The 26047-nt window shown below is 52.4% G+C and overlaps 1 protein-coding gene across 1 annotated transcript in view; it reads right to left on the minus strand.

Annotated features, from left to right (window-relative positions):
• The window catches only part of LRP4 (LDL receptor related protein 4), a 53477-nt gene that overhangs the window by 13150 nt on the left and 14280 nt on the right, over positions 1 to 26047 (minus strand). Inside the window, exons 2-32 of the mRNA XM_040259148.1 lie at positions 25233 to 25379; positions 23722 to 23838; positions 23019 to 23132; positions 22528 to 22644; positions 22059 to 22187; positions 21705 to 21824; positions 20945 to 21070; positions 20208 to 20333; positions 19884 to 20018; positions 19392 to 19517; positions 18411 to 18641; positions 17403 to 17559; positions 16116 to 16333; positions 15779 to 15955; positions 15265 to 15387; positions 13161 to 13369; positions 12947 to 13028; positions 12063 to 12168; positions 11093 to 11294; positions 9447 to 9636; positions 9231 to 9362; positions 8173 to 8313; positions 7737 to 7823; positions 7459 to 7630; positions 6393 to 6555; positions 6056 to 6281; positions 5390 to 5693; positions 3465 to 3683; positions 3186 to 3320; positions 2066 to 2174; positions 203 to 347 (exon numbers count right to left, since the gene is read on the minus strand). Coding sequence (XP_040115082.1) covers positions 203 to 347; positions 2066 to 2174; positions 3186 to 3320; positions 3465 to 3683; positions 5390 to 5693; positions 6056 to 6281; positions 6393 to 6555; positions 7459 to 7630; positions 7737 to 7823; positions 8173 to 8313; positions 9231 to 9362; positions 9447 to 9636; positions 11093 to 11294; positions 12063 to 12168; positions 12947 to 13028; positions 13161 to 13369; positions 15265 to 15387; positions 15779 to 15955; positions 16116 to 16333; positions 17403 to 17559; positions 18411 to 18641; positions 19392 to 19517; positions 19884 to 20018; positions 20208 to 20333; positions 20945 to 21070; positions 21705 to 21824; positions 22059 to 22187; positions 22528 to 22644; positions 23019 to 23132; positions 23722 to 23838; positions 25233 to 25379 — 4785 coding nt within the window. The remainder of the gene's footprint in view (positions 1 to 202; positions 348 to 2065; positions 2175 to 3185; positions 3321 to 3464; positions 3684 to 5389; positions 5694 to 6055; positions 6282 to 6392; positions 6556 to 7458; positions 7631 to 7736; positions 7824 to 8172; positions 8314 to 9230; positions 9363 to 9446; positions 9637 to 11092; positions 11295 to 12062; positions 12169 to 12946; positions 13029 to 13160; positions 13370 to 15264; positions 15388 to 15778; positions 15956 to 16115; positions 16334 to 17402; positions 17560 to 18410; positions 18642 to 19391; positions 19518 to 19883; positions 20019 to 20207; positions 20334 to 20944; positions 21071 to 21704; positions 21825 to 22058; positions 22188 to 22527; positions 22645 to 23018; positions 23133 to 23721; positions 23839 to 25232; positions 25380 to 26047) is intronic.

Below are 26047 nucleotides of genomic sequence, written 5' to 3' on the forward strand. Positions count from 1 at the left end.
ATTCAGGGCTCCTCGACTCCCAGGGACAGTGGGGCAGGAAGGAGGGGTATTAACAACAACAGGGGGCCGAAAAGGCCTAAGAGCTTCAGATGTGAACCCGTGGCTCTCCAGTGGCTCTGACCGTCTTGGTTATTAACAGTCCTTGGGGTGATCAACGAACCCCACCAGTGGTACGGAAGCAGCCTCAGGACTGGGAGCCCACCTGTCTGCCGCTGAGGGGAGACCACGATGATATCCATAAGTCCCTCCACATTCGCCAACACCGTCTCCTTGTTCCGGCCCGAGTACTTGTCCACACGCTGGATGGACTTGGTCTGCCAGTCTGTCCAGTAGATCCACCTGTCCTGCTACTCAACAGGGGGACCCCAAAAGAGTAACTATTAATAGGCAGACCCCATGACAGCTTCCCTGCCTCAGCCCATTCATTCCCGCTGCCCAGGTGCCCTCTTCTTCATATATCCGGGTCAACTCGTATGCATCCCCACATATGGCATTACCCAGGAGATCTCCCCCAGTCCATAGAGAATTCACCCTTCTCTCCATGCTGTTCTGAGCCGTGTCCTCACTTCTACACACGAGTTTTGACATTCTGTGGTCATTTGTTTACATGTCTATCTGTCCTGCCAGATTAAGCCCTTCAAGGACAAGAATGTGCTTCATTCATCTCTCAATTCCCAGCACTAACATGTAGTCCTCAGTCAGTCAACTCAGTGGCTCAGTGAATAACTGAGTTCCTGTACCTAGCAAACAGGAATAAATTGTGGAGGTGGGGGGTCCTTCTGGGTCCCTCTTCTCACAGGCCCTTCACTCACAGCCCTGGCCCAAGTTCCCTGGTTACCTCTGCAGGCAGCTGCCCTCTAATTCAGTGATCTTGAGATTCTCAACCAGGGGAGGAAGGGCAGTGTAGGCGGTTCCCCTCTCATCCCTAGGGTATACAACAGAAACCCCAGGGAAACTTGTAGACTAGAAAACTAAACTCAGTATAATCCTGTAGTTTACATGTGGAGTACGAGGCGGGAAAGCCTATCATTAAGTAAAGTCAGAGAAAATCTTTTGGCTGGTAGGATATAATGCAGAATATAGATAGAGTGGATTTTTTTCAAAAAAAGGACAAAGATTTTTGAGTAACTGAGCATCCCTGTTTTGGCCCCTGCCTTGGTATACCTTTTTCCTTCCTTGAATTGTTTTACAAGGTTAGAACTCTTAAAAAATAATGTCAGCCAATATTAATGAAAATGATCAGAAATGATACACATTGAGTGGCAGGTACCGTGTTAATGCTTTGTGTATATTTTGGGCTTCCCTGGTGGCTCAGATAGTTAAGAATCCGCCTGCAATGCGGGAGACCCAGGTTCCATCCTTGGGTTGAGAAGATCCCCTGGAGAAGGGAATGGCTACCCACTCCAGGATTCTTGCCTGGAGAATTCCATGGACAGAAGAGCCTGGCAGGCTACAGTTCATGGGGTCACAAACAGTCAGACACGACTTCAAGACAACACTATTATTAAACTCATTTCTTTTACAGGTAAGTGAAGCTTAGAGAGTTCACTATCTTGTCCACGTTGCCCAGTCACTTCATGACACAGGCAGAACTTGAACTCACAAAGCTGGCTCGTTGGGAGGCACTCACCCAATAAACTAACTGACTGCCTCGTTGCCTCAAAACGCTGGCTCTCAGCCACTCCACTGTCTGGCTGTTAAGTGAGTTGCCTGAATTTGCTTGCTGGGACCACAGCACTGGGATCAACTGGTGAACTTGTTAAAATGAACATTCCCAGCCAGACCCTCAGGAGGCAGATTCTTTATATCCGGTGCCCAGGAATGTGCATTTTCACAAGTCCCACGGCTGACTCCGTACGCAGCTGTGGGAGAGCCACCCCTCTGAATGCTAGAATGTGGGCAAGTGGGAGCAGCAGGGCGCAGGGCGGCAAGGCTTCCATGTACAAGAATCACTCCTAAAATGGGCTTCCGTAGCACACCTGTTCCGCAGCATCTGGAGCAGACACAGAGCCCCGAGGAAATACCCCCCATCAAGGAGGGTGAGTCCCGATCTCCGAGTCAGTACCTGCGTGAGAGCAAAGGGATGAGACACGTGGCTGACCAGGACCTGTCGGAGCTTCCCGCTGAGATCAGCACTCTCAATCCGATCCAGGTGGGCATCCACCCAGTAGATCCTGCGAAGGAGAAAAGGTAGCCACTGAAGACACGAGCCAGGGACCCAGCCCTGCTCTCAGGGAGCCGGCTGTCCCCTCCTGAGCTGAGCTGGCGGGTGTGGTCAGCAGTCGTGGTGACCTGATGAGGGGTCGCTGGGAGCCCCTAAGCTGAAGAGTGGAATTGGGATGGTGACTCATAAGTGGGGAGGCCAGGGCGGTTCTGGAGAGGGGTAGAAATCAAGTGACCTCAGGGGAGCCAGCACCCTGTCTCATCTTCAGCAACTCGATCACCCTTTGACTCCTACAGAGACATCACTTGGCTGAAAAAGGTCAATCTAGTCAAAGCTATGATTTTTCCAGTAAAGTATGGATGTGAGAGTTGGACTATAAAGAAAGCTGAGTGCCGAAGAATTGATGCTTTTGAACTGTGGTGTTGGAGAATACTCTTAAGAGCCCCTTGCACTACAAGGAGATCAAACCAGTTCATCCTAAAGGAAATCAGTCCTGAATATTCATTATTCAGGAAGGACTGATGCTGAAGCTCCAGTACTTGGGCCACCTGATGAGAGCAGTTGAATCAGTGGAAAAGACCCTGATGTTGGGAAAGATTGAGAGCAGGAGGAGAAGGGGAGGACAGAGGATGAGACAGTTGGACGGCATCACCGACTCAATGGACATGGGTTTGAGTAAACTCTGGGAGATAGTGAAGGACGGGGAAGCCTGACGTGCTGCAGTCCATGGGGTTGCAAACAGTCAGACATAACAGCAACTGAACAACAACAAAATAAATTAAAAAATAAAAACATGTAAACCAGATAAACAAAGCCCACTTGAGGGCTGAATGCTGGGTTCAGCGACTCCTGTTCCAAGAATGTTACCTCATTCCTTCTCGCTGCTTGCTCTTCCCTACCCACCAAGGACCTTTCACCCCCACCAAGGCGCGTGAGTCCCAGTCTCCAAGTCAGTTTTTTTTTCACTACTTCTCCTCTGCCCACCCGATTTCCAGGATGCTATCTGGGATAGGGTTCCCACCTGCGCGTATCATAGTCCAGGGTAAGTCCATTGGGCCAACCCAGGTCTGTGTTGATGAGGACCTTCCGCTCAGAGCCATCCAAGTTCGCCCGTTCGATCTTGGCAATGTGGCCCCAGTCTGTCCAGAAGAGGTACCTGGGACACGATGGTGCCATCAGCAAGGCATGGGAAGATGGCACCCAGAGGTCAAGAGAATACCATTTAGAAAGAGGCATATTCAAGCGCCTCCTCCCCAGGCCCTTCTCCCCTGGGTCTCTTTCCTGCTGGCCAAAAACTTACCCCTTCCTGGGGAAAACAGCGATGGCCCGAGGCTCATCCAGGCTGTTGTTAATCAGCACTTTGCGGCAGGAACCGTCCAGCCTCGATGCTTCGATGGTATTTCGGCCCGTATCTGTCCAATACAGATTCCGGGCCACCCAGTCCACTGACAGCCCGTCAGTGGTCTTCAGCCCACGCCCGATCACCGTCTCCATGTTGCTGCCGTTCAGATCTGCTCGCCTTGAGGAACAGCCCAGGGTTAGATGACTGATCAGATCAGCAATAGGCTGATATCCCTTTAATCCACATTCCCAGAGTTGGATTCCCACTACACTGTAAGCTCCAAGGGGCAGGGACCAAGTATTTATAGGTACATGCATGCCTGTGCACATGCTAAGCAGCTTCAGTCGTGTCCGACTCTCTGCGACCCCGTGGACTGCAGCCCGCCAGGCTCCTCTGTCCTTGGGATTCTCCAGGCAAGAATACTGGAGTGGGTCTCCATGCCCTCCTCCAGGGGAACTTCCTGACCCAGGGGGCCTTCCTGACCCAGGGGGCAAACCCACTTAAGAGTCTAACCTGGGTTGGCAGGAGGGTTCTTTACCACTAGCGCCACCTGGGAAGCCCATTTGTAAGTACACTCCTCCGTGTCTAGCACAGTAGGTATTAAAAATACTTGCAGATCTAATGAATAAAGTATTGGGAGGACAGAGTGTTTCCTGCTCTAAGTAGGTGGCATTTGGGCCCATGTCTTGCCAGAAGACAGGTTAATAAGCCCCATACACCTTCAGGAGGAGACAAGGATTGCTAGGTGGTGAACAGAAGAAAGGGAAGATTTTCAAAATCTACCTGTGCATTTTTTATAATATAGCAGGGAATTCAACCCAGGATGGGGGAAGGGGCATGTCACCAACACATGGGGGCCTTCTCTAAACTCTACATGCCCACCAGCTCTCAGGACGAGATTCTAATACACCCCTCAGGGAGAAAAAAGGGAATGCTCCTGTTCTTCCACGTGAGAATCTCTGCCATGGTAAACCCCTCCTACGGTACGTGAATGTACGTGAATGTACATGAACACAGGGTAACACGTTCCTTGGCTGTGCTGGGTGAAAAATTGAAAGAATAAAAATTTAAATTAAACAAAAAATATTTAAAAAACAAAAACAAGCACAACCTTGCAAACCACCATAACCCTTGCATTTGGCTGGTATTTCTGTATTACAATACACTCAGTTTGGCGATGTGGCCAACTAATCAGTGAGTCTTAGAGGATCCGTGGAACTCCTGTAGGGTCCAGAAGTAGGGGTAGAAGGCTCCAGGTCCCTAGCCTGACTTTATCTGTTTGTTTTACATACTGGACTTCCAGTCCTCTTTAAATAGGGAAACTCCCTGGTGGTCCCGTGGGTGAGACACTGTTTCCAGTGCAGGGAGCATGGGTTTGATCCCTGGTCAGGGAATCCTGCAAGCTGCATGGTGCAACCAAAAATATAAATTCACGAAACACAAGACAGGCCGTGTGTGTGCGCTCAGTCATGTCCAACTCTGTGCGACCCCATGGACTGTAGCCCGCCAGGCTCCTCTGTCTGTGGAATTTTCCAGGCAAGCATACTGGAGTGGGTGGCCATTTTCTCCTCCAGGGGACCTTCCCAACCCAGGGATCAGAGCCAGGTCTCTTGAGTCTCCTGCACTGGCAGGCGGATTCTTTTATCACTGTGCCACCTGGGAAGCCTGGCAAAGCACATCAGAATCTTCAAACAAGCAAACAAACAAAAAAGTTTGAAACTCTTCTGGGATAACACTGCAAAGCGAACAAATCCAGGTCAGAACTCCCTATCCAAGTTGCCAAATCAGTCAGTCCGTTTAGAGGTGAACCCAGACCATGACCTCAGCCATCAGAGACGAGAAGCAGGTTTGTGTCCTCTGGAGGTTTTCGGGGACACTCATACCTGATAACATCCAGGAACACATCCGTGTAATAGACCTTGCCATCCACGCTGTCGTAGTCCAGGGAGATGACATTGTTGAGCTCCGGGACCGGTACATGCACATCCGTGTGGTCGCTGGTGTCCAGGGAGATACGCCGGATGGAGCCGCGGCTGGAGAAGAGCAGGTACGTCTCAGGAGCGGGGTCGCAGGTCTTCCCATCTCCCTTCAGCTGGATGCCGGTGGGGCAGGCACAGGAAAAGCCCGAGGGCCGGGGCAGGCACAGGTGAGAGCAGCCACCATTCCTGGGTCCGCACTTGTTCACACCTGGTGACAAAAGAGAGAGAACGGGGCAAGTTTTGACACCCGGCCCGGAATACGGTCTGAATCTTAACCAAGGCACGGGTTTGCTAGTGCCTGACAGTCTACTATTCTGCATAACAGGATTTGGTGCCCAGCAGGGATGAGCTGGAAGGAGCAGGGGTGTCTCCAGGAGTTAGCACGCTGCCATGGGAGTATGAAGTACCCGTCGTACCCAGAGGGAACACAGCCTGATCCTGGAGGAGGGGCTTAGGCAGGTCCCTGTCCTTCTGGTTGTAAAGGCATCTCTGCTCTGGATGGATCTCTGATGCTGAGACGGCCCCAGAAAGTCAGAGGCCTCTGGCTCACAGCCCTCAGGGTCTTCTCACCCAGGGGCTGTGACCGGTCCACAGCCTGGATGTCCATGAGGCCTGGCAGGTTGGACCTCACCAGGATGACGTTGCTGCCAGTCCCCTTGTCAGCACGGTGGATGCTACGGGTCTGCCAGTCAGTCCAGTAGATATAGGCGTCGAGCAGGGTGAGGCCATACGGGTGCTGCACAGGTGATACCAATGTGTGCCGATTGGCACCATTCAGATCCGCAGCCTCAATTCGCTGTGGAGGAAGGAGAGGGTACCAGGTGGCTGTTAGGAGGCTGGGAGCCCTCAGCAGAGATCCCACGGCCCTCCTATACTCCCAGGCTCTGCACAGGAGCAGGACCCCCACCTCGGTGTGGGCATCAGCCCAGAGCAGCTGGGAGCTGGCCTTGTCCACAGTCAGTCCGTTGGGCCACCCGAGGTTGCTGTTGATGAGCACGGTGCGGTCGGAGCCATCCATCCCAGACCGCTCCAGCTTGGCATGCTCCCCCCAGTCCGTCCAGTACATGAACCTGGGCAAGAAACGGTAATACCTGGTTCCTCCCACAACTCCTCTACACGGGGAGTCCTCACAATACGCCAAACACTGTGAAAAGCATTTACACGCACAAACGGGAGTTGTTGTTTAATGACTACAGAGTTTCAGATTTGTCAGACGAAAAAGTTCTGGAGACCTGTTTCGCAATAATGTGAGAGTACTAACACTACTGAACTGTATGCTTGAAAATGGCTGAGATGGTAAATTTAATGTTATGTTTTTCATGATTAAAAAAACAGGACTTTCAGGACTTTCCTGGTGGTCCAGTGGCTAAGACTCAGTGTTCACAATGCAGGGGGTCTAGCTTCAATCCCTGGTCAGGGAACTGGATCCCACATGCCATAATTAAGACCCTGCACAGCCAAATAAATATTTTTTAAAAAAATAATTTAAATATTTAAAAAATTAAAATAAAAAAAATTTTAAGTACTTTCCATGCATTATCTCACTTAATCCTTACCAGGTCCACAAGGCATGCATTTTCATTAACACCTCCGCTTTACAGGTAAGGAATTTGAGGACCACACGTGTGTGCTAAGTCTCATCTGTCGTGTCTGACTCTTTGGGCCCCTATGGGCTGCAGAAGCCAGACTCCTCTGATCATGGGATTCTCCAGGCAAGAAGATTGGAGTGTGTCACCATTTGGGGACCAGGGAGGTTAAATATTGAACCAAAGTGACAGACGCAGCTAACAAACGGTGAAAAAAATTGAATTCTGGATTTCTGATCCCAGGGTTCACGCTTGGAACCTCTAGGCTACACTGCCACCCTGAAGGACATCATATGGTAGAGGAAGTGCCCCCGGGAGGTCAGTCTCAGTGCTCCTGCAAGGCGGGCATGCTCATCCTGCCGCCCGGGGCCCCGGAGCCGCTCTCACCCCATCTCATGGTACAGTACGATGGCGCGCGGGCTGTCCAGGTTCTGCCACACCAACACCTTCCGCATGGACCCGTCCAGGTTGCCCACTTCGATCCGGTTGGTTCCCGTATCTGTCCAGTACACTTTCCGGCCGATGGCATCCACCGCGAGCCCATCTGTGGTCTGCAGCCCTGCAGGAAGTCGACAGAGCACACTGGCTCCTGCCTTAAGACAGATGGGCTCTCTCCCCAGCTCTGTAGCCAGACAGGTGGGCCCAAGGCTGGCAGCAAGGCCCACCTGTGGTGATGAGGTCCTCATGCTGCGAGCCATCCAGACGGGCACGGCTGATCCTGTGCAGCGTGCTGTCTGACCAGTACACTTTTCCTGGAAAGGGAAGTCGTGGCTCAGCCTGGACCTTCACCCCTCCCCGCCTCCAAAGGAACACACACAGCTGACTCGTGTTCTGAGACGCCTGGGCACATCAGAGAGCCCTATGTCCCCAAGGAGAGGAACTCAAGAGAAATACAGAAATATTATAACAGGATAGCCCTTGGCAGAGATGAAGAATGTGGCCCCCAACCCTCATAAGGAAAGAAAAAGTGCTACAGAGATGGGCAGGGGTTGTGCCAGAGGGAACGGGAGGCCCCTAGGCTGTTAGCAGGAGGCAAAGGGGGTAGCGAACAGAGGCAGCTGTTGCTATAGGGGCCAGGAGAGCAAGGAGGATCATGCAGACCTTCCTGGGGATCCACTCCAATGGCAATGGTGTTCTTCATGGTCATGTTGATGGGTACCACCACGTCGGCAAAATAAGGGATGTCCAAGGAGACCATGCGGATGTCTATCCTCCTGGCGAAGATGAGGAAACTGTTCATGCCTGCCCAGGTGCAGAGAGAAGGAAAGAGGAGTCATCCTAGCACGGCCATGAGAGGATCTGGAGTAAGGCAAGCTGAAGTTCATGCTTTCTGTCTCCATTAGTTTCTAGTTGTGTGATCCTGAGCACATTATTTAAATTGTTTAAGCCTCAGTTTCATCATCTGTAAAATGGGGACAATGACAGGGGGAGCTGTAGATATAAAAGATCAATACAGAAAAACCCTTAGCATTGGGTCTGATTCATAGATACAGTTCTGTATTAGTATCACAAAAGTGAATCTCTGTGAAGTTTTAAAAACTTCATGTAAAGTGAAAGAGGGCTTTGCCCACAGCCTGGGACAATTCAGAGCTCCTTCCTCACTCAAATTCCCTAGGAAGTTCGGGTTCAAATGTAGCCTACCACGCAGCATCCCCTACGGAGAAACATCAGCTTCCAACATTTGGGCAGCCAGCTCCTGCTCCTGAGACCTTTCAATTCAGATTATCATGAAGGTTGCGCTGGTCGTGCCCACTCACACAAGTGCCATTTCCAAAGGAGGTACCATTACCTTATAATTTATCACATGTTCTAGTATTTATTATACCAATTTGGGGCAGATGGAACTAAAGTGATTTAGTCTAACCGAATCAGTATATTATAACAATTTTCCAACAGAGGAAAATAAAAAAGAAAGGAGCATCTTTTTCTAATGTGCATGAAGATGCCATGAGACCCAGTTGGACCCTGCTTCTAATCCTGCCTGCCTGTTCCCTTGCATCTCTTCTTTTTTTTTTAAAAAAAAAAAGCTTTATCTTGCCCCTAAGCCTCTAGAAGCTTAGGTCCCTCAGACCACATTAGAGTCCACTTGCAAGGAAGGTAGAGAGTCACTGCCTCTGTCCCAGAGAGGCTCTAGCCAGGTCTGTGATGCCTAGACCTACCTGGTGAACAGGTCTTGCCATCAGGCATCACATTAATGCCTGTGGGGCAGGTACAGCTGAAGCCACTTGGATTTGGGGACCGAAGACACAGGTGGCTGCAGCCGCCATTCTCCGTAGCGCATGGTGTAGACACTGGGTGGGGAGGAGGGAGTCAACGAGAAGGACCGTGGCAGAGGGAAGCCAAGGAGAAGCCAGTGTGGGCCAGGGGCTGGTCACCTGGGGGCCGCCGGCGGTGGAAGACGTGGATGTCCATCAGGTTCTCCAGGTTCTCCTGCAGGGTCTCCCGGTCCAGCCCCGTCAGCCGGTCGGCACTCTGGATACTCTTGGTCTGCCAGTCGGTCCAGTAGATGCGCTCTCCATAGAGGGTCAGCCCAAATGGGTGGGGCAGCTGGCTTCCGATCAGTACCTGCCAGGGCCCCAGCGCTTACGTCATGCCCCAACCAGGTCCGACGGTACGGAGCAGGCATCTGGGGCGCACCCTGCCTGTACCCCCTGATGCGTGACCTTGAGCTAGAGCTGGTTATAAAATCTCTCGCGCCTTGGTCTGCCAATCTGTGGTAGCATCATGACAGTGCCTGGCTCCAAGGATTGTGTGATGATGCTAACAGATCACGTATTATTTACATCATCTCAAAGAATCTCTACAAGTGACTTACTAACTACAAAAGGAGAAACAGCAGCTTCACAGTGGACACCACCTTCACCACACAATCAAAGCTGGTGACTTGCCTGGTGGTTCAGTGGTTAAGACTTCACCTTCCAATGCAGGGGGTGTGGGTTCGATCCCTGGTCAGGGAACTAAGATCCCACATGCCTCGTGGCCAAAAAACCAAAACATAAAACAGAAGCAATATGGCAACAAATTCAATAAAGACTTTTAAAATGGTCCACATTAAAAAAAAAAAAAACCTTAGAAGAAAAAATTGGTATTGCAATGATGAGACAAGCTGACATCTGCCGCTACTAATAAGACATACTGAGAACTCAGGACACGACTTAATGTAGTATTCCTGCCCCAGATGTATAATCTGAATCCGATCACAAAGATACGTCAGACAAATTGAGGGACATTCTACAGAATAACTGGCATTTACTCTTTAAAGATACAAAGATCAAGAAAGATAAAGAAAAGCTGAGGAAATGTTCCAGATTAAAGAGACGTCATGACTTAAAACAACTGTAATCTGGAACTGGACCCTAGACTAAAAAAGAAGAAAAGTTATAAGAACATCACTGTAGCAACTGGTGGTAACACTGAATAGGGACTATGGATTAGACGGTAAAGCTGTATCAACATTAAATTTCCTGATATTGATCACCGAAGTGTGATTATGTAAGACTGAGTTCTTGTTCTTAGGAAACACACATTGGACTCTCTGGGGTTCAGGGCAGGATGCCTCCAGTGCAACCTCAGATGGTTCCGAAAAATAAGGTGTGTGTGTGTGTGTGTGCATGTGTAGAGAGAGAATAAGAATGGTACGACCATGTGGCAAAATATCAGTTATTGGTTCTTTTGACTATTCCTGCAGTTTGTTAAGTTGGAAATTATACCAAAATTAACAGAGAGAGAGAGAGAGAAGTCATAGGCCCAGTACGTGACTGGCGATAAATTAGCATTTGTGGTGATGGTTATTAGGAAAGCACTTATACCTCGGCCTACAAGCCACATGGTCCCTAGTTCGCTTTTATCATCAAGGAGCAGGGACCCCAGGCTCTGGAATGCAGCCACAGTCTCAGAGAAATAGCATTCACCCCACACTGGATCTCCCCTAGGCCTCCCTGGGTTCTGCCAGCTGCCAGCCAGGAAGCCCTGTCAGGGAGGCAGTCAGGGCTGTGGGAGGATGCCCACGTGACTCACTTACCTTCCTCTTGCTGCCATCAAGTCCGGCAAACTCAATTGTCTTCATGCCGGCATCAGCCCAGTACAGCCGCTGGGACCCATAGTCGATGGCTAATCCATTAGGCCAGGTCAGATTGGAAGAGATGATGACCTGCCGACCTGAGGCATCCATGCCAGCTCGCTCAATCTTGGGGCTTGCACCCCAGTCTGTCCAATACATGTACCTGGGCACAGGCAAGGGAGGTCTTACAAGCCTTCCAGTTACTACCCAGTGGGGATTCAGGGTTCCCAGGGCTCGAGGGTTTCTACTTGCAGTGGCTGCCCCAGCCTCTTGCCTCAATTTCCAGCTCCCTTCTAGGTTCAGAGCTGTCTCTGAAGGTCTTACATCTTATATCACTACCAAAAGGCACCAAAGGTCTTTAATGTTTCCTTGACTGGATGGGTTAAAGAATTACAGTACATCAACTTAACAGAATTCTATATAACCATCAAGAAAAAAAAAATCTACTGATGAAATGGGAAGATATCCAAGATATATAGTCAAGCAAAAAAACCAAGGTACAGCTACAGTATGTTGTCAAACAAAAACCACCACCACCACCATATGTATGCATACATGAGGAAGAAAATCTGGAAACACTACCCTCCACTGTTAACAACAGTTATTGTTGGAGAGTGACACTGGAGAGAATCTTCACTCTCAACAAACTGTTTAAAAAGACAATGGCTTACTTTGGTAAGCAGACCAAAAAGCAAAAACAAAAAATAAAAAGAAGGAAAAAAAATTTTTAGATGTAAAAGATTTCCTTGGCCATGAAGGAGACAGATTGGTCACGATGCTCTGAGGTTTATACAGCTGCACGTGCTTCCTCGGTGTGCCTGTAAGATCTAGCCTCTCTCCCTAGCCTCCAGACTCCACTCCAGTCTCCACTCCCCAGACTCCCTCCAGTCTTGGGGTCGGGGGGGCTTGTTCCAAAGAGGCAGGTGCTCACCCGCCCATGGGCTCCACCACGATGTCCCGGGGGCGATCAAGGTTCTCCCAGATAAGGACCGTCCTCATGCTGCCGTCTGTGTTGGCCACTTCAATCCGGTCTGTCCCTACCAAGAAGTCGGTGCAGGCAAAGATATCAACTCTAGTCTTGGTCATTCACCCTCTTACTTTCCATGCCCAGCACAGAGCTCACTGTGCCACAAATCCTCAAGAAATACTTTGTGATAAAAGCAATGAGTATGGAGGGACCTGAATTTCAAGAAGAAATTCAAGGAACTGATTAGCTCCGTTTCTTGGAAGACTAGGGCTTCTTCAACCCAAGTAACGCATTCTGATAATTTAAGGCCATGCTTCTTAAACTTTACTGTGTCTAACTAAGAACCAGAAGAGCTTGTGAAAATACGGATTCCTAAGCCCCAAAGATTCTGATTGAGCAGGTCTGGGGCGGGGCCCAGGAATCTGCATTTCTCACAAGTTCCCAGGTGATACTGACGCTGCTGGTCCAGGGACCACACTTTGGGTAGCTCTCATTTAAGGTACTCTCCTTGCCTCCCACACTTACCTGCCTAATAGAAAATGCCTCTTTCACCAAGATAGTGATGGAAGGAAAAACCACAGCGTGTAGGCTTCTCATCTGAAATGCCTGACAACATTCTCAAGCATCAGCTGCACAGCAGAAGTAGCTGCCACTTGAATGGCAAACGCCAAACTCGCAGATGCAAGCTTCTAATTTCAGTTCTGCAGCAGCCCCACCACTCCTGACCGACCAAGGACTTCAGGTCAAGACGGAAATGGGCTAGGAGGGGCACTAGGTCCTTTCGAGCTGAGGCCAGGGTTTTAAATAAGAAATTCCAGAGTGTCAGGCCACACGTGCGCTCTACATACCTGCGTCTGTCCAGTACAGCTTGTTGGTGACCCAGTCAATGGCCAGGCCTGCCGGGCTCTCCAAACTGGTATCCACTACCACCTGGGTGGGAAGCAAGAGTGTATCACCAAGTGGACTTGCACCCAAGCTCTGGGGCCCAAACGCCAGGCAAAGGTCTGGGAGGCCCTTCCGCCCGGCCCTCCCCGAGGGCCTGTGCCCCACGTCCAGCCCTACCTCCTGCCCCGTTCCATCCCACTTGGCCCTGCTGATGGTGTCAGTGCTGACATCTGTCCAGTACACGTGGTCATCCCGGGAGTCCCAGTCAAGGGCCACAGCGCTGCGCACGTCAGCCAGTGGGATGACATCGTCGGACAGGTCCTCTGTGTCGAAGCTGATCCGACGGATGTCCATCCTTCGGGCAAAAAGCAGGAACTTGTCAAGACCTGATCAAAGGCCGAAAGGGGTCTTCTTTTAATGCTCTAAATCCAGTAACAGTGGCAGACACAGACGCTCGCCTGCGGGACATCTGGTTCAACCACACTTCCTGGGGTCTGGCGCCCTTTGTCCCCTATGCTTCACACCTCAGATCCCCTCGGAGCACTGGGCAGCCCGTGCTTGCACCATCAGACTGGAGGAGCCAGTGGAAATAGACGCCACCAGGGCCCAGAGGGGCATCCTGTTTAAGTGTCTGTCAGCCGCATCTCAGCTCTCCTCTGCTCTTACTTTGCTCAGGCTCACCTAGTGCACTGGGCTAGATCTCTATCAAGCCCCCACCCCACCGCTCTGCCTTCTGCGTCTGCTTCAGGACTTCCGCTCCACTGTATGGTCTAAGACCCCTTCCTCTACGCTCTTCGTGACTCGGGCCAGTAATGACTATTTGCTGAGTACCTGCTCCTTGCCCGGCGCTGAGCTTCCCGTTTCCCTTGCCTTGTCTCCTTTACCCCTCTAACAGTCCTTTGCGGTTCACGCTATTCTTATTCTCATTTTCTGGATCAACGATCCAGAGGCTACCAGGGGCCCAGAACTGGCCCAGGATCCCACAGCTACCAAGACCCGGAGCAGGGGTCTTGAACTCATGTCTGACTTCAAAGGTGGAGTTCTGGCCACACTCCTATTCAGCATTTTCCCAGCTGGCTCTTCTCCATCCTCTGCCCCTATTCTGGTCTGTCTGAATATTTTCCAGTCTACTATTCTGCTTAGAAAGGCACTTCCTGCCTCACTTGATCAACTGAACTTCTTTCAGGGGGAAGTTCCTTGCATCTCATCAAGACCACATGGGAAGAGCTGGGCACAGGAGAATGCAAGGAGACAAGGTTCTCAATTCAAAGTGCGTTGAATGACTCCTGCCTCTGTTCCCTGGAATAGTTTCCCTGATTTCACTCTCTGCAAAGGACCTAGGTCCTGAGAGAAATTTTGTTTTCACCAGAGACAAGGGGGGCGGCAGGCACGCAGCAGTAACAGAAGAGCCGTGATGTGCGAAGCATCTCCCCAGCCCCTGGCTGGGTGTGCCACCCAGCTGGATCACTCCTCTCTGGGCTATTCTTAGGGAAAAAAAATCACCTGTGCCTCTGAGCTAGACAAGGCCCACCCTCTCAAGGCAATACACCTTCAGGAGCTCAAAGGAAGCCAAACAAAGCAGCAGTTCAGGGAGCCCCCAGGGAACCCATCATCTTTCACTCACTAGACACTTATTTATCCTGGGCTCTGTATACAGAGCATCATCAGATGTCTTTACCTTACTTTCTGGTTTAGGGGCTAAGACAGTCTTTAGGGTGATACTAGAGGTAAAAGTGAAGTCACTCAGTCGTGTCCAACTCTTGGCGACCCCATGGACTATATAGCCTACCAGGTTCCTCTGTCTATGGAATTTTCCAGGCAAGAATACTGGAGTGGGTTGCCATTTCCTTCTCCAGGGGATCTTCCCGACCCAGCGATCGAACCTGGATCTCCCACATTGCAGGCAGACGCTTTACCGTCTGAGCCACCAGGGAAGCCCAAAGGTAAAGAGCTAGGGAACCGTTCCCTTGCTTTATAGAAGGGTCTGGAAACCTCCTGCTGCCTAGAGACAAAGCGTCCTGGGTGAAATGACCCACGAGCCTGTCTGCAGGGGCTCATGCTTGACTCTCTGGTGTCCCTGAGCCCTCAGGGATGACCGCGGGGCCCTCAGCCCTCAGCTTTGACAGTGGAGCGCTCAGCTCCTTGCCTTCTTCCTCTCCAGGGGCTGCCTGAGGAGCTGGCTCCTCCCCTAGCCAGGCAATTCCCAAACTCCTCCCCCTTATTCGCTCCACCCACCCTCACAAGGCAGGTCCACTGAGGCAGGGGCCCTAAACCCACTTACTCTGGGCACAGGCGTGGCTGCTGATCTTGCGGAAGCCGGTGGGGCAGGCACAGGTGTAGTTCTGTCCACTGGGCAGACACAGGTGGGTGCAGCCTCCGTTGTTGTCCCCACAGCGGTTTTTCCCTGCTCAAAAAGCCCAGAGCGAGAGGGTCAGCTGAGGCCAAAGGTTGGCAGAAGGAGTCCCAAGACTAGTGAGTGGGGGTTTGGCAAAGGCATGATCTTCCTGAAGGAAGAAACTATGTCTTCTTATTTTGTATATCTGCCCCCACCTATGAGCAGAGTGAATACCTGATACACAGGAAATGTCTGCATGAATTAGATGGGGGATAGCAAAGCAGAATGAGTCTTCCCTAAGTCTCCATGTTGTACCCTACAGGTCCAGCAGAGGGCGAAATGAGTCCACACCAGCGCCAACCTTAAATTTCCTTGCTGGAAATCCTGGCAACTGTTGACAGGTACAAGGAAGGTTCTCAGAAGCACTGGAAGCTCACTAGGTGAGCGTTTCTTTTTTTACCTGCAGGCTGGCGCTGGGGGTGCAGGGTGTGGATGTCCATGGGGAAGTGGAGTTTGTTGCGAATGATCTCCTGGTTCTTGCCAGTAAATTTGTTGGCACTATTGATGCTCTTGGTGTGCCAGTCTGTCCAGTACAAGCTGTCTTCAAACACCGTGATGGCAAAGGGATGCGGGAGGCCTGGGGAAAGTCCAAGAGGACCTCAGGTTACACATGGCCTGCCCGGCCCCTGAGCCCAGGCCTGGCATCTGTACAAATCTCACCCTCTGCCAAAAGCTTCTGGGGGCTGGGACAGGGTAAGCAGAACAAGAGATGAAGGAGAGTAAAGGAAGGGCCTCACCCTGGCTAATGACAGCCTTGCGGTGACTCCCGTCCAGATTGGCCCTCTCAATGACGTGGTGCTTAGCGTCCACCCAGTACATACGGCGCCCGGCATAATCAATGGTGAGGCCGTTGGGCCAGAAGAGATGAGTATCAGCGATGATGCGGCGGCCAGAGCCATCCATGCTGGAGGCCTCGATGCGGGGGGTGTTGCCCCAGTCTGTCCAGTAAATGGTCCTGGGGAGAGAGAAAAGGACATTGAGAGGCAGGTAGTAGAAGGCAGGTAAGGTACCCAGCATAGTAATCAGGCAGAGGGCTCTTATCGATTTCACCCAGGGACTCCAACTGGTCGGCAATACATTCTGTTGGGTTTCAGAGTGTTTTTCAATGTTTGACTTATTTATTTTATTATTATTAAACATTTTTTTGGCCACATCGCATGGCATGTGGGCCCTTAGTTCCCTGACTAGGGATCCAACTCATGCCCCCTGCATTGGAAGTACGGAATCTTAATCACGGGACCACCAGGGAAGTTCCTCGATGCTTGAATTTAAATGTCTCTAGACAGAGAACGTATTCATTTAACAAAAATATTTTGGAGTATCTGCTATGAGATGAGCATGTCTTTTCGCACTGAGAGCATGGCAGTGAACAAAACAGATAAAAATCCTGACCTTGTGAAACTGAAAAAAAATACTAGTGGGCTACTACTTAGGACAAGAACTTTCTTCTTGGTCACAGCCTCTACCACTGCCTTTTGTAATTTTCACACCCACATATGCACACACACACGACACCATGTTTCTAAAACAGCTCACCTGTAACTGTAGGGTCTTAGAAGACACCCCTCTCAATTGATTGCACTTAATTTTTAAAAGCCAGAGGCAAATAACTTCCCCTGCAAAAGACCTTTCTTCTATTAATAAAATTACTAGTTGTTATTAATTCGCTCAACCCTATAAACTAATAACAAAAATACTAAACAGCTACCACCTATATAATGTGCGTCATGCCATTTAAAATGCATCAGCTCACTTCATCTTCACACAGCTGTGAGGTAGGTATATTTTTATCACCAGTTTAGAAATGAGTAAAATGGAAGCCTAGAGAGATGAACTAGCCCCAAGGCCATACAGTCAGTTACCGAAGAGCTGGAAACCCAGGTGTGTCTGAGTGCAGAGCCAAGGCTATTAACACCACACTGTGAGGTCCCCTGGCCCCCCAGTAAAGTCTGGCCCAAGTGACAGAGGAACTGTCCCTAAAGGTTGTAAGAGGAACGTGGCAGCTGGAGTCACAACTCGCTCACCCCTCCATGGGGTGCAAGGCGATGGCCCTGGGCTTCTCCAGGTTCTGCCACAGCAGCACCTTCCGGTGGGCCCCATCCAGGTTGGCCACCTCAATCCTTGAGGTCCCCGAGTCGGTCCAGTAGAGTTTGTCATGGACCCAATCCACAGCCAGGCCCCCTGGTGGAGAGAGGCCATGGAAAGAGTGTCAGGGGTTCAGCCAGGGCCCCTGTGTGCTAGAGAAACAAGGGCAACTCTTGCACGAAGCTGTTTCTTGGGCTTCTTCTCACCATTTTACAAACACACGTTTTACCTTGAATTGTCACAACAACTGTGTGAGTTAGGTGCTATAATAATCCCCATGAGGATGGAAGCAACTGAGGCAAAGAGAACTCAAGTAACCATCCAAGGCCATGCGTTTCCTCCTCTCAGCCAATCATACTCCACTTCCGGAATCTTAGCTCCCTGACCCCCACTGGCCCCAGGGTTTGCAATTTGTGCCTCAGGGTTTTACAGGGGAACAGTATCAGTTCCATAAGCATCTGAGTCAAATGTGCTTTGTGCTTAATTAATTAATACTGAATTCTAACCCACTTCCCCTGCTTGTCGGATGGCCTGAGATGGCAAAGTGAGCTACTGTTTTTCTAATCTGCAGACATTTGGATGCTATCTATCTGGGTCCATCAGAATATTCCTAATATGAAGTAATCAAAACAAAAGTCAGAATTAGATGGGATGCCAGGCTGATAGAGAATTAGAGCTGTCATCCACAAATCTCTGGTTTCAAACAGTTCCTCAACGTAACGGTCTCAGTATTCTCACTGACCGAGCTCAATAACGAGCAAATATTACAAATCTGAGCCTATAAAATGAATGTAGACTAGTGAACATTTTCTGTATTAGAGCTGCATGCAAGGTTTCAATGTGAGATGTTTTGCTGCCTAAAGGTTTGTGGCCACTCACGTGTTCCTTCCTTGGTGGCTTTGCACGTGGTGTGGCCCTGCCCCTCCCCGTGGGGCCTCCTTCCTTACCTGGGCTCTCGAGCCCTGTAGACACAACCTCCTCCACGTTGCTGCCGTTGAGGTTGGCGCGGAGGATCCGGTCCAGGGTGACGTCGGACCAGAAGACAAGCTCGCGCCGGTGGTGGAAGTCTAGGGCGATGGCGTTCTCCAGGTTGTTGAGCAGCAGCGTGTACTCGGAGCGGTGCGGCAGCACCTGCCGGATGTCGATGCGATTGGCGAAGAGTAGCACAGGCTCCGGCCCTGGGACGTGGCATAGAAACGGGGCCCCCACTGGGCTCCAGAGCTGCCCCCTGGCAGCCATCAGCATGCACCCCCCCAAGCTCCAAGGGGCCCCCTGGCCCACTAGGGCATGTCCCAAGCCGTCAGCATCCATCATTACGAGAAGACTGGCAGCCTGCAAAGCGTACATCTCATCCCATTCTTGGGGCCCAGAATGCAACTCACAACTCCATTCTATTGCGATGGAAACATCTCTCTGGAACGAACTTATGTCCCCCGGGAGGAAGGATACGGGGAGGGAATAGATAGGGAGTTTGGGATGAATATGTACACGCTGCTATATTTAAAATGGGTAACCAACAAGGACCTGTATTGCAGAAGGAACTCTGCTCAATATTACGTGGCAGCCTGGATGGGAGGGGAGTACAGGGGAGATGGATACATGTATATGCATGGCTGAGACCCTTTGCTGTGCACCTGAAACTATCCCAACATTGTTAATTGACAGTTTTGTTGTTCAGTCGCTCAGTAGTGTCCGACTCTTTATGACCCCATGGACTACAGCACGCCAGGCTTCTCTGTCCTTCACCAACTCTCAGAGTTTGCTCAAACTCGTTAATCAGCTATACCCCAATATAAAATTAAAAGGCAGAAAGAAAAAAAAAGAACCATCTCTCTAACTCTCTACCAATCTCCAAGTATCAGAGCCCCTGGCTGCCCTGCTCAGCTCTCTGCCCACCCAGTCAAACGCCAACCCCCGCCCCCCCTTACCCAGAGCCTTGCAGCTGCGCCGGTCAGGCCGGAGTTCGTAGCCTGCTTCACACCAGCACTGGAAAGCCCCCTCGCTGTTGGTGCAGCCCTGGCTGCAGTACCCCTCCTCGGCACATTCGTTCACATCTGTGACGACGGAGCAAGGGCAGATCCTGGTTCTACCATCTTCCAGCCCCAGCTCCCAAGCTGACCAGCTCTTTTCTGCCCACACACCCGCCTACTTCCCAGGTCCAGCGGGAAGACTACAGAGCAAGTGGTTAAGGGCTTTGAGCTGGGCTGGGGTCCCAGCTCCGCTATTCATCAGCACTGCGACCTTCATTAAGTGACAGCCTCTCTGAGTTTTCATTTCCCCCCCATCTTCGAAACGAGAGGGACAACAATCCCCAGCTCCCGGGGCTACTGAGATAATGACACAGGGTCACGTCTCTCAGAGGGCTGACCCATGGTTAACCCAGCCCCCTGGCCCTGCTCCCGCCGGGGGCCCCAGCTCACCCTGGCAGGTGCGCCCATCCTCGGTGAGCCGGAAGCCGGTGTGGCAGGTACACTGCACGGCCCCCCGCACCATCTGGCACTTCTGGGCGCAGCCGCCGTTGTTAACGTTGCAGTTCTCCTCACCCGTCCGGGGCCCTGTGCCAGCCAAGCCAGAGATGGGAGTTGAGCCCGGAATCCTCCCCGAGACGGCCGACTTGGCATTCCACCTGGGCCACGGAGAACAGCTCCCGGGGCTGCAAGCGTCCCTGGGGAGGACTCTCTTTGAAGCAGATGGGTGGGCCGCGGCCACAAACCACGGGCAGGGAGTGGGGTGGGGACACTCACGGCAGTTCTGTTGTGGGCTCTCATCGCTGTTGTCCCCACAGTCGTTGACCCCGTTACACAGCTTCCTCTGCCCAATGCAGCGCCCGTTCCAACACAGGAACTGGTCCGAGGCACACTGGGGGCTTCCTAGAGAGGAAGATGGGGAGGGAAGGAGAGCCAGGTCAGCGCCGGGAAGGGCTGACGGGGCTTGGGTCAACAACAACAAAAAAGAATAGGAGCCTGTCATTTTCTAGGCCGAGCTGGAGACAGATGAGACTCAAGGTGGGAGGGTCGGGGTCCAGGGCAGGAAACAGCTCAGACAGGGCTGTCTGCGTGCGTGTTCTCCCCAGGACAGCACAGTGGCACGGTGAGATGGGACACGGGGCAGAATGAGAGAGCCCACCCATGTGTCCGGCACCTGTGCGGCTAGGGGAGGGGGCGTAGGGCTGTCAACCGGAGAGCAGGCCAGAGCAACAGGTGCGGGCCTCGCGTGAGTAAGAATGTGAGAGACCATGGAAACTCCCGGCCCTGATATTGTGTTCCAGGCCGTGAGGCTGTGGGTCAACGGATGCACCTGATTTGACACTGGTGAGTGAGACAAGCAGGACAAATCCAGGCCACGGGCAAGACTTTATGAAAGTGTCACGTCGGCCCGACTGGAGAGGCAGCAGGAGAGCAGCAGTAACACCCTCTCTCCACCTCCTTGCTCCAGCCTACCTACGGGCTCGGGGGCGTGGGGTCCTCCAGGGAGACCCTACCCGTGCTCTCACAGTTCTCTTCATCGCTGTTGTCTGCGCAGTCGTCCTCCCCATCACAGCGCCAGGACAGACGGACGCAGCGGCCCGACCGACAGCGGAACTGTTCCGCCGTACACATCGAGGTGGCTGGGCAAAGCACAGGGCTGATGAGAGGCTGACCCCGCTCTAGCCTGAAGCCCCACCCTGCCACCCTAGGCTGCACTTCATGCCAGCACCCACACCATTTTTCTTTTTTCCCTAAGATTTTTTTTTCTTGATGTGGACCGTTTTTCTTTTTGGGGGGCCATTTTTAAAGTCTGTGTTGAATTGTTACAATGTTGTTTTTGTTACACATTTTGGATTTTTTTGGCCAGGAAGCAAGAGGGATCTTAATCCCTGAACAGAGATCAAACCGGCACCCCCTGTCTTCCGAGCTAAATCTTAACTAAAGGACCGCAGTGAAATCCCTTTGACACTCTTCTTGACACCAGGGTCACAGTTGGTCTCTATGGCATCTCTGTGGGAATCAAAAAAAGGTGTCTTTTCCTCTAGACATTTTACTGCCATCTGCTGGAAAACTGCCATGGTGACTATATAAATCTAGAGAATTATGGACTATATAAGTCTACCGGGGGACTGGCATCCTTTGGACCTAGCACCTTTGTGCAGAGCCCAACCTACATGACTGTACGTGGTGGACCTGTCTTAACTATCCTGGAGCTTTATCAGAGGCGGCCTGTCCCTGCTTCCGGCCCAGACCTTGGCACTGCCCCTCACTCACTGCAGTTGCGCTCATCAGACTGGTCATCACAGTCCGCATCGCCGTCACAGCGCCAGCCCGCGTTGATGCACAGGCCGCTGTCGCACATAAACTCGCCAGAGCGGCAGGGCTGGTGGGAGGCTGGGGAGACACGCCAGGCTTCTGTCTTTAGCCAGTCCGCACACGCAGTGTCCCACAGTGGACCAGGAAGCAACAGCCCTGGTACCCATGTTGGCCCCATAGGGAACCAGGGACTCCAGAAGCTCCTCTCCCGAGCTCCTGCCCCTGCTGACAGCCGGGCCTCACCCCCGCCCCCCGCAGGAGCTCCTCCCAGCCTGGCCTCCCCTCCTCCACCCAGCTGGCCAGAGCGCTCACAGCAGTCAGACTCGTCCGACCAGTCTCCGCAGTCGTCATCACCGTCGCAGTGGTAGATGTCGAGGACGCAGCGGCCGTAGGCACACTGGAACTCCTCCAGGTTGCAGGGGGGCGCTGGCACTGCTGAGGCTGGAAGGAGGGCAAGGCGGGGAAGGGCACGCACTCAGGCCGCCTCAGATGAGAGGGGCCGGGACTCCTCCAAGGGGCCAGGCGCTCAGACACAGAAGTTTCCTTGGGTGTGGCCCTGATACGCGCCCGTATGCCAGAGGACCAAAGGGAGGCCTCCATTCTCACCTGGGGCACCTGTTCCTTCCCGGCCCCGCCCAGGAGGAGCTGTTGCCTAAGAACCCACCCTCCCGGCCGGTCCACGCTATCCTTTCACTCCTTGGCCTGGCCCTCAGCCCACTGCACGGCGCCCTCTGCCCCCAGCCCAGCCCAGCCCGGCAGCCTGAGTCCTGGGGCCACTCACGACAGCTCTCCTCGTCGGAGCCGTCTTTGCAGTCGGTGTCTCCGTCGCAGTACCAGTGCTCAGCAATGCAGCTTCCATCGCTGCAGCGGAATTCCTTGTCCGAGCATTTGCGCATGTCTGGGGGGTGCGGAAGGGGGTACACAATGGGACGGCAATCCTGAAGGAGCCGCACCGGCTAGCCTCCTGTCATCCTCCCTGACTCCCACCCTCGCTGCCCCGCTGGGAGTCTGACCCAGGCCCAGCAAGACTCCGTGGGTTCGGTATAGACTCCTGAGGGGAAAGAAGAGGCCCTGGAGAGACTGGCCTCAGGTTCCGGTTCTGTGCTCCCCGGGGTGTCGGCCCGTCTCCCCGTCCTGCTCTCCTTCAGCTGCTCCAGATGCCCGGGCAGTTCAAGGCTTGGGCAGTGCTAGGGCGCCTGAGGCTCTTGCCCCTGCCTCGGCCAGGCCATCCACCAGCTCCCTGCCTGCGCCCGCCCCCCGAGCACCGCTCACCACACTGCTCGTCACTGTTGTCGCCGCAATCATTGTCACCGTCGCAGTGCCACAGGCTCCGGACGCAGTAGCCATTTTGGCAGGGGAACTCGTCCTCCTCACACTCCCGGGGGGCTGTGGGCACAGAGCGGTCAGGCTGCTGCAGGCCGGGGCGGGGGGCCGGCCAGCGCCCGGACGCCCAGCAGGAAGCCTGGTGGAGCAGAGCAGCTCCCATGCTGCCCTAGGGAGCCGGGGAGCTGGCTGTCCCCACCCTGCCAGGGGGGCTCAGATAAGCCGAGAGAGCAGGTAGAAGGACAAGAGCCAAAGACCACGGGCTGGGGCCTCATTTTCCTTTCGTTTCTTTCTTTATTTTGCATTTATTTATTTTAAGTGGAGGGTAATTACAATATTGTAGTGGTTTTGCCGTACATTGACATGAATCAGCCATGGGTGTATGTAATCCACCATATTAACAAATTAAAAGATTAAAAACCACATGATTATCTCAATAGATGCAGAGAAAGCCTTTGGCAAAATTCAACATCCACTTATGATAAAAAACCTTCCAGAAAGCAGGAATGGAAGGAACACACCTCAACATAATAAAAGCTATATGTGACAAACCCACAGCAAACATTATCCTCAATGGTGAAACACCGGGGCCTCGTTTTCTGATGGAAACGCCGAGCCGAATGGAAGCCACCCAGCCCCGCCCAGCACTCACGACAGTCTTGCTCGTCCGAGTCATCCTCACAGTCGTTGTCCCCGTCGCACACCCAGGAGCGGCGGATACACTTGCCGTTATCACAGTGAAAGTCGAGAGGGGAGCAGGTGGGTAGCTCTGAGCCCAGGGAAGGGGAGGGGAACAGGGGTCAGTCTGGCGCACTTATTCAGAGGCAGGCCCCATCCTTCCCTCTGGCTCTGTCTGAATCACGGTCCCTCCTCACTGGCTCCTCCAACTGTCCCCGGCCCCCACTAATACAGAACCAGGCAGAAACAGCAGCTAAGAAGAGAGAGCTTCCTTAGGGAGGGGTGGTCAGGGGTTCACAGGACAGAAGAGTCTGAGGAACTCAAAACACTGGGAAAGCAGTGAAGGAAAGCATGAAAAGAGAAACAAATGTATTTCCCCTATTTCCTCTTATTAAATGACTGACACACCTGGGCTGGAAGTCAAGTTCTAGAACTCATTACTTTTATCACACAAGCCAGTTCCCCTCACTTAGCTCCAGGTTCTTCCCACTGTACAATGGGGATAATTACAATTGACTCAGAGAGGTCTTTTGAGATAATGCATATGAAAGTGCTCCATGAAAGTGAGCCATTTACCACCGTCGCAATTAGCTAAACTGGTTAGAGGTAATAAGGTCCAGGCTGTAGCTTCACTCTTATGAGACTAATTAGCCTCCCTCAGATGTAGGTGCTGCCGGGTAGGGGCCACACCCCAGAACCCAGACAAGTAACTGGCTCAGGAGCAATATTGCTACACATCCAGGACGTGTATCCAGGGCACCCTAGCCTGTTGTGTATGTTATTGCACTAGGGGAAAGAGGAGACTTAACAAGAATATAAAATTTCTTACCAAGTTTATGTTATTTAAAAAGGTGTGATTACACAGAATACCAACGTAAGAAATAAATAGTCTGCATCCATGTACAGTGTGCACATTTAAAAATGTACAAATAGGCATCACAAATACACAGGCACACAAATACAGAGATTATTCAAGGCTGTTTTTTCCTCTGCTTGTTTAAAGTCTCTGTTTCATTGGCTATGTTGACTGTGTTCAGTTAGTTGCTCAGTTGTGTCCGACTCTTCGCGACCTCATGGACTGCAGCCTGCCAGGCTCCTTTGTTCATGGGGATTCTCCAGGCAAGAATACTGGAGTGGGTTGCCATGCCCTCCTCCAGGGGATCTTCCCAATAACCCAGGGATCGAATCCAGGTCTCCCTCATTGCAGGCGGGCTCTTTACCATCTGAGCCACCAGGGAAGCCCAAGAATACTGAAGCAGGTACCCTCTCCCTTCTCTAGGGGAGCTTCCCAACACAGGAATCGAATCAGGGTCTCCGACATTGCAGGCGGATTCTTTATCAGCTGAGCTACTATTTTTGACTATACGTGTGTGGAAATATGGGAAATAGGGGGAGGTTGAAGCCATACAAGCTGTGAGGAAACCTCCCATCTGTTTATATCCGTCGCCCTCCCAAGAGCCCAGGGCGGGGGGGAAGGGTTCTTACTGCACCCGTCCTCATCGCTGTGGTCCCCGCAGTCATTGTCTCCGTCACACTGCCACTGGGCAGGGATGCAGGTACATTCTCCGAGGGCGCTCACCGCACACGTGAAGTGGCTCCGACCACAGGCACACTCGGGGCTGCTGGCCAGTCCTGGGCAGAGGGAAAAGGAACCAGTGAGGGCTCAGCTCCCACCCAACCAAAACCCATTCTGGGGAGGGCAAGGTAGAGGAGCTGAGTTTAGGGGCACTGTTACCCAGGAGATCAGGGAGACGACTGCAGGGAGACGTGGATGACGTCGTGGTGCCGTCCCCCTCCTCTAGGCACAAACAGTCCAGAAGATACTGTCTGACTTTGGGCTCACAGACGGCCCAGGTCTCCCCTCTATGGCAGGGTTTTCTGCACACCCGCAAAGGCCCAGAGAAAAATGACACCAATTGCAGGGCTAGTGGTCCCGAGGAAAGGGAGCCAGGCACAGGAGGCCAATGCACAAAGGCTTCCAGGTCCTTCCCTCCAAAACCAGGCGGCGTTATGGATGCTTTTGCCTCTATTAGGACTTAGGACCCGGACGCTGAATTAAAATGCTGGCGCCCCTCTGGGGATGACAAGTCACACTGGGGAGCAGGGAGCAGCAGACACTGCTGGGAGTTCTACAGTCAGAGCGCACCTCTAAGGGGGGTGACCAGGAGAAGGGGGGACGGGGGACGGGGTAGGGGGACCAGGCTGCCTTGGGGCAGAGCGACTGGGGCCAGCCAGGGCCTTCCTGTCTGTGGGCCTGGCCGCGGCCTGGAGGAAAGAAGGCAGGGGCCGCCCCGCCCCCA

This window comes from Oryx dammah, unplaced genomic scaffold (genome assembly GCF_014754425.2).
Source record: "Oryx dammah isolate SB20612 unplaced genomic scaffold, SCBI_Odam_1.1 HiC_scaffold_17, whole genome shotgun sequence".
Taxonomy (NCBI): domain Eukaryota; kingdom Metazoa; phylum Chordata; class Mammalia; order Artiodactyla; family Bovidae; genus Oryx; species Oryx dammah.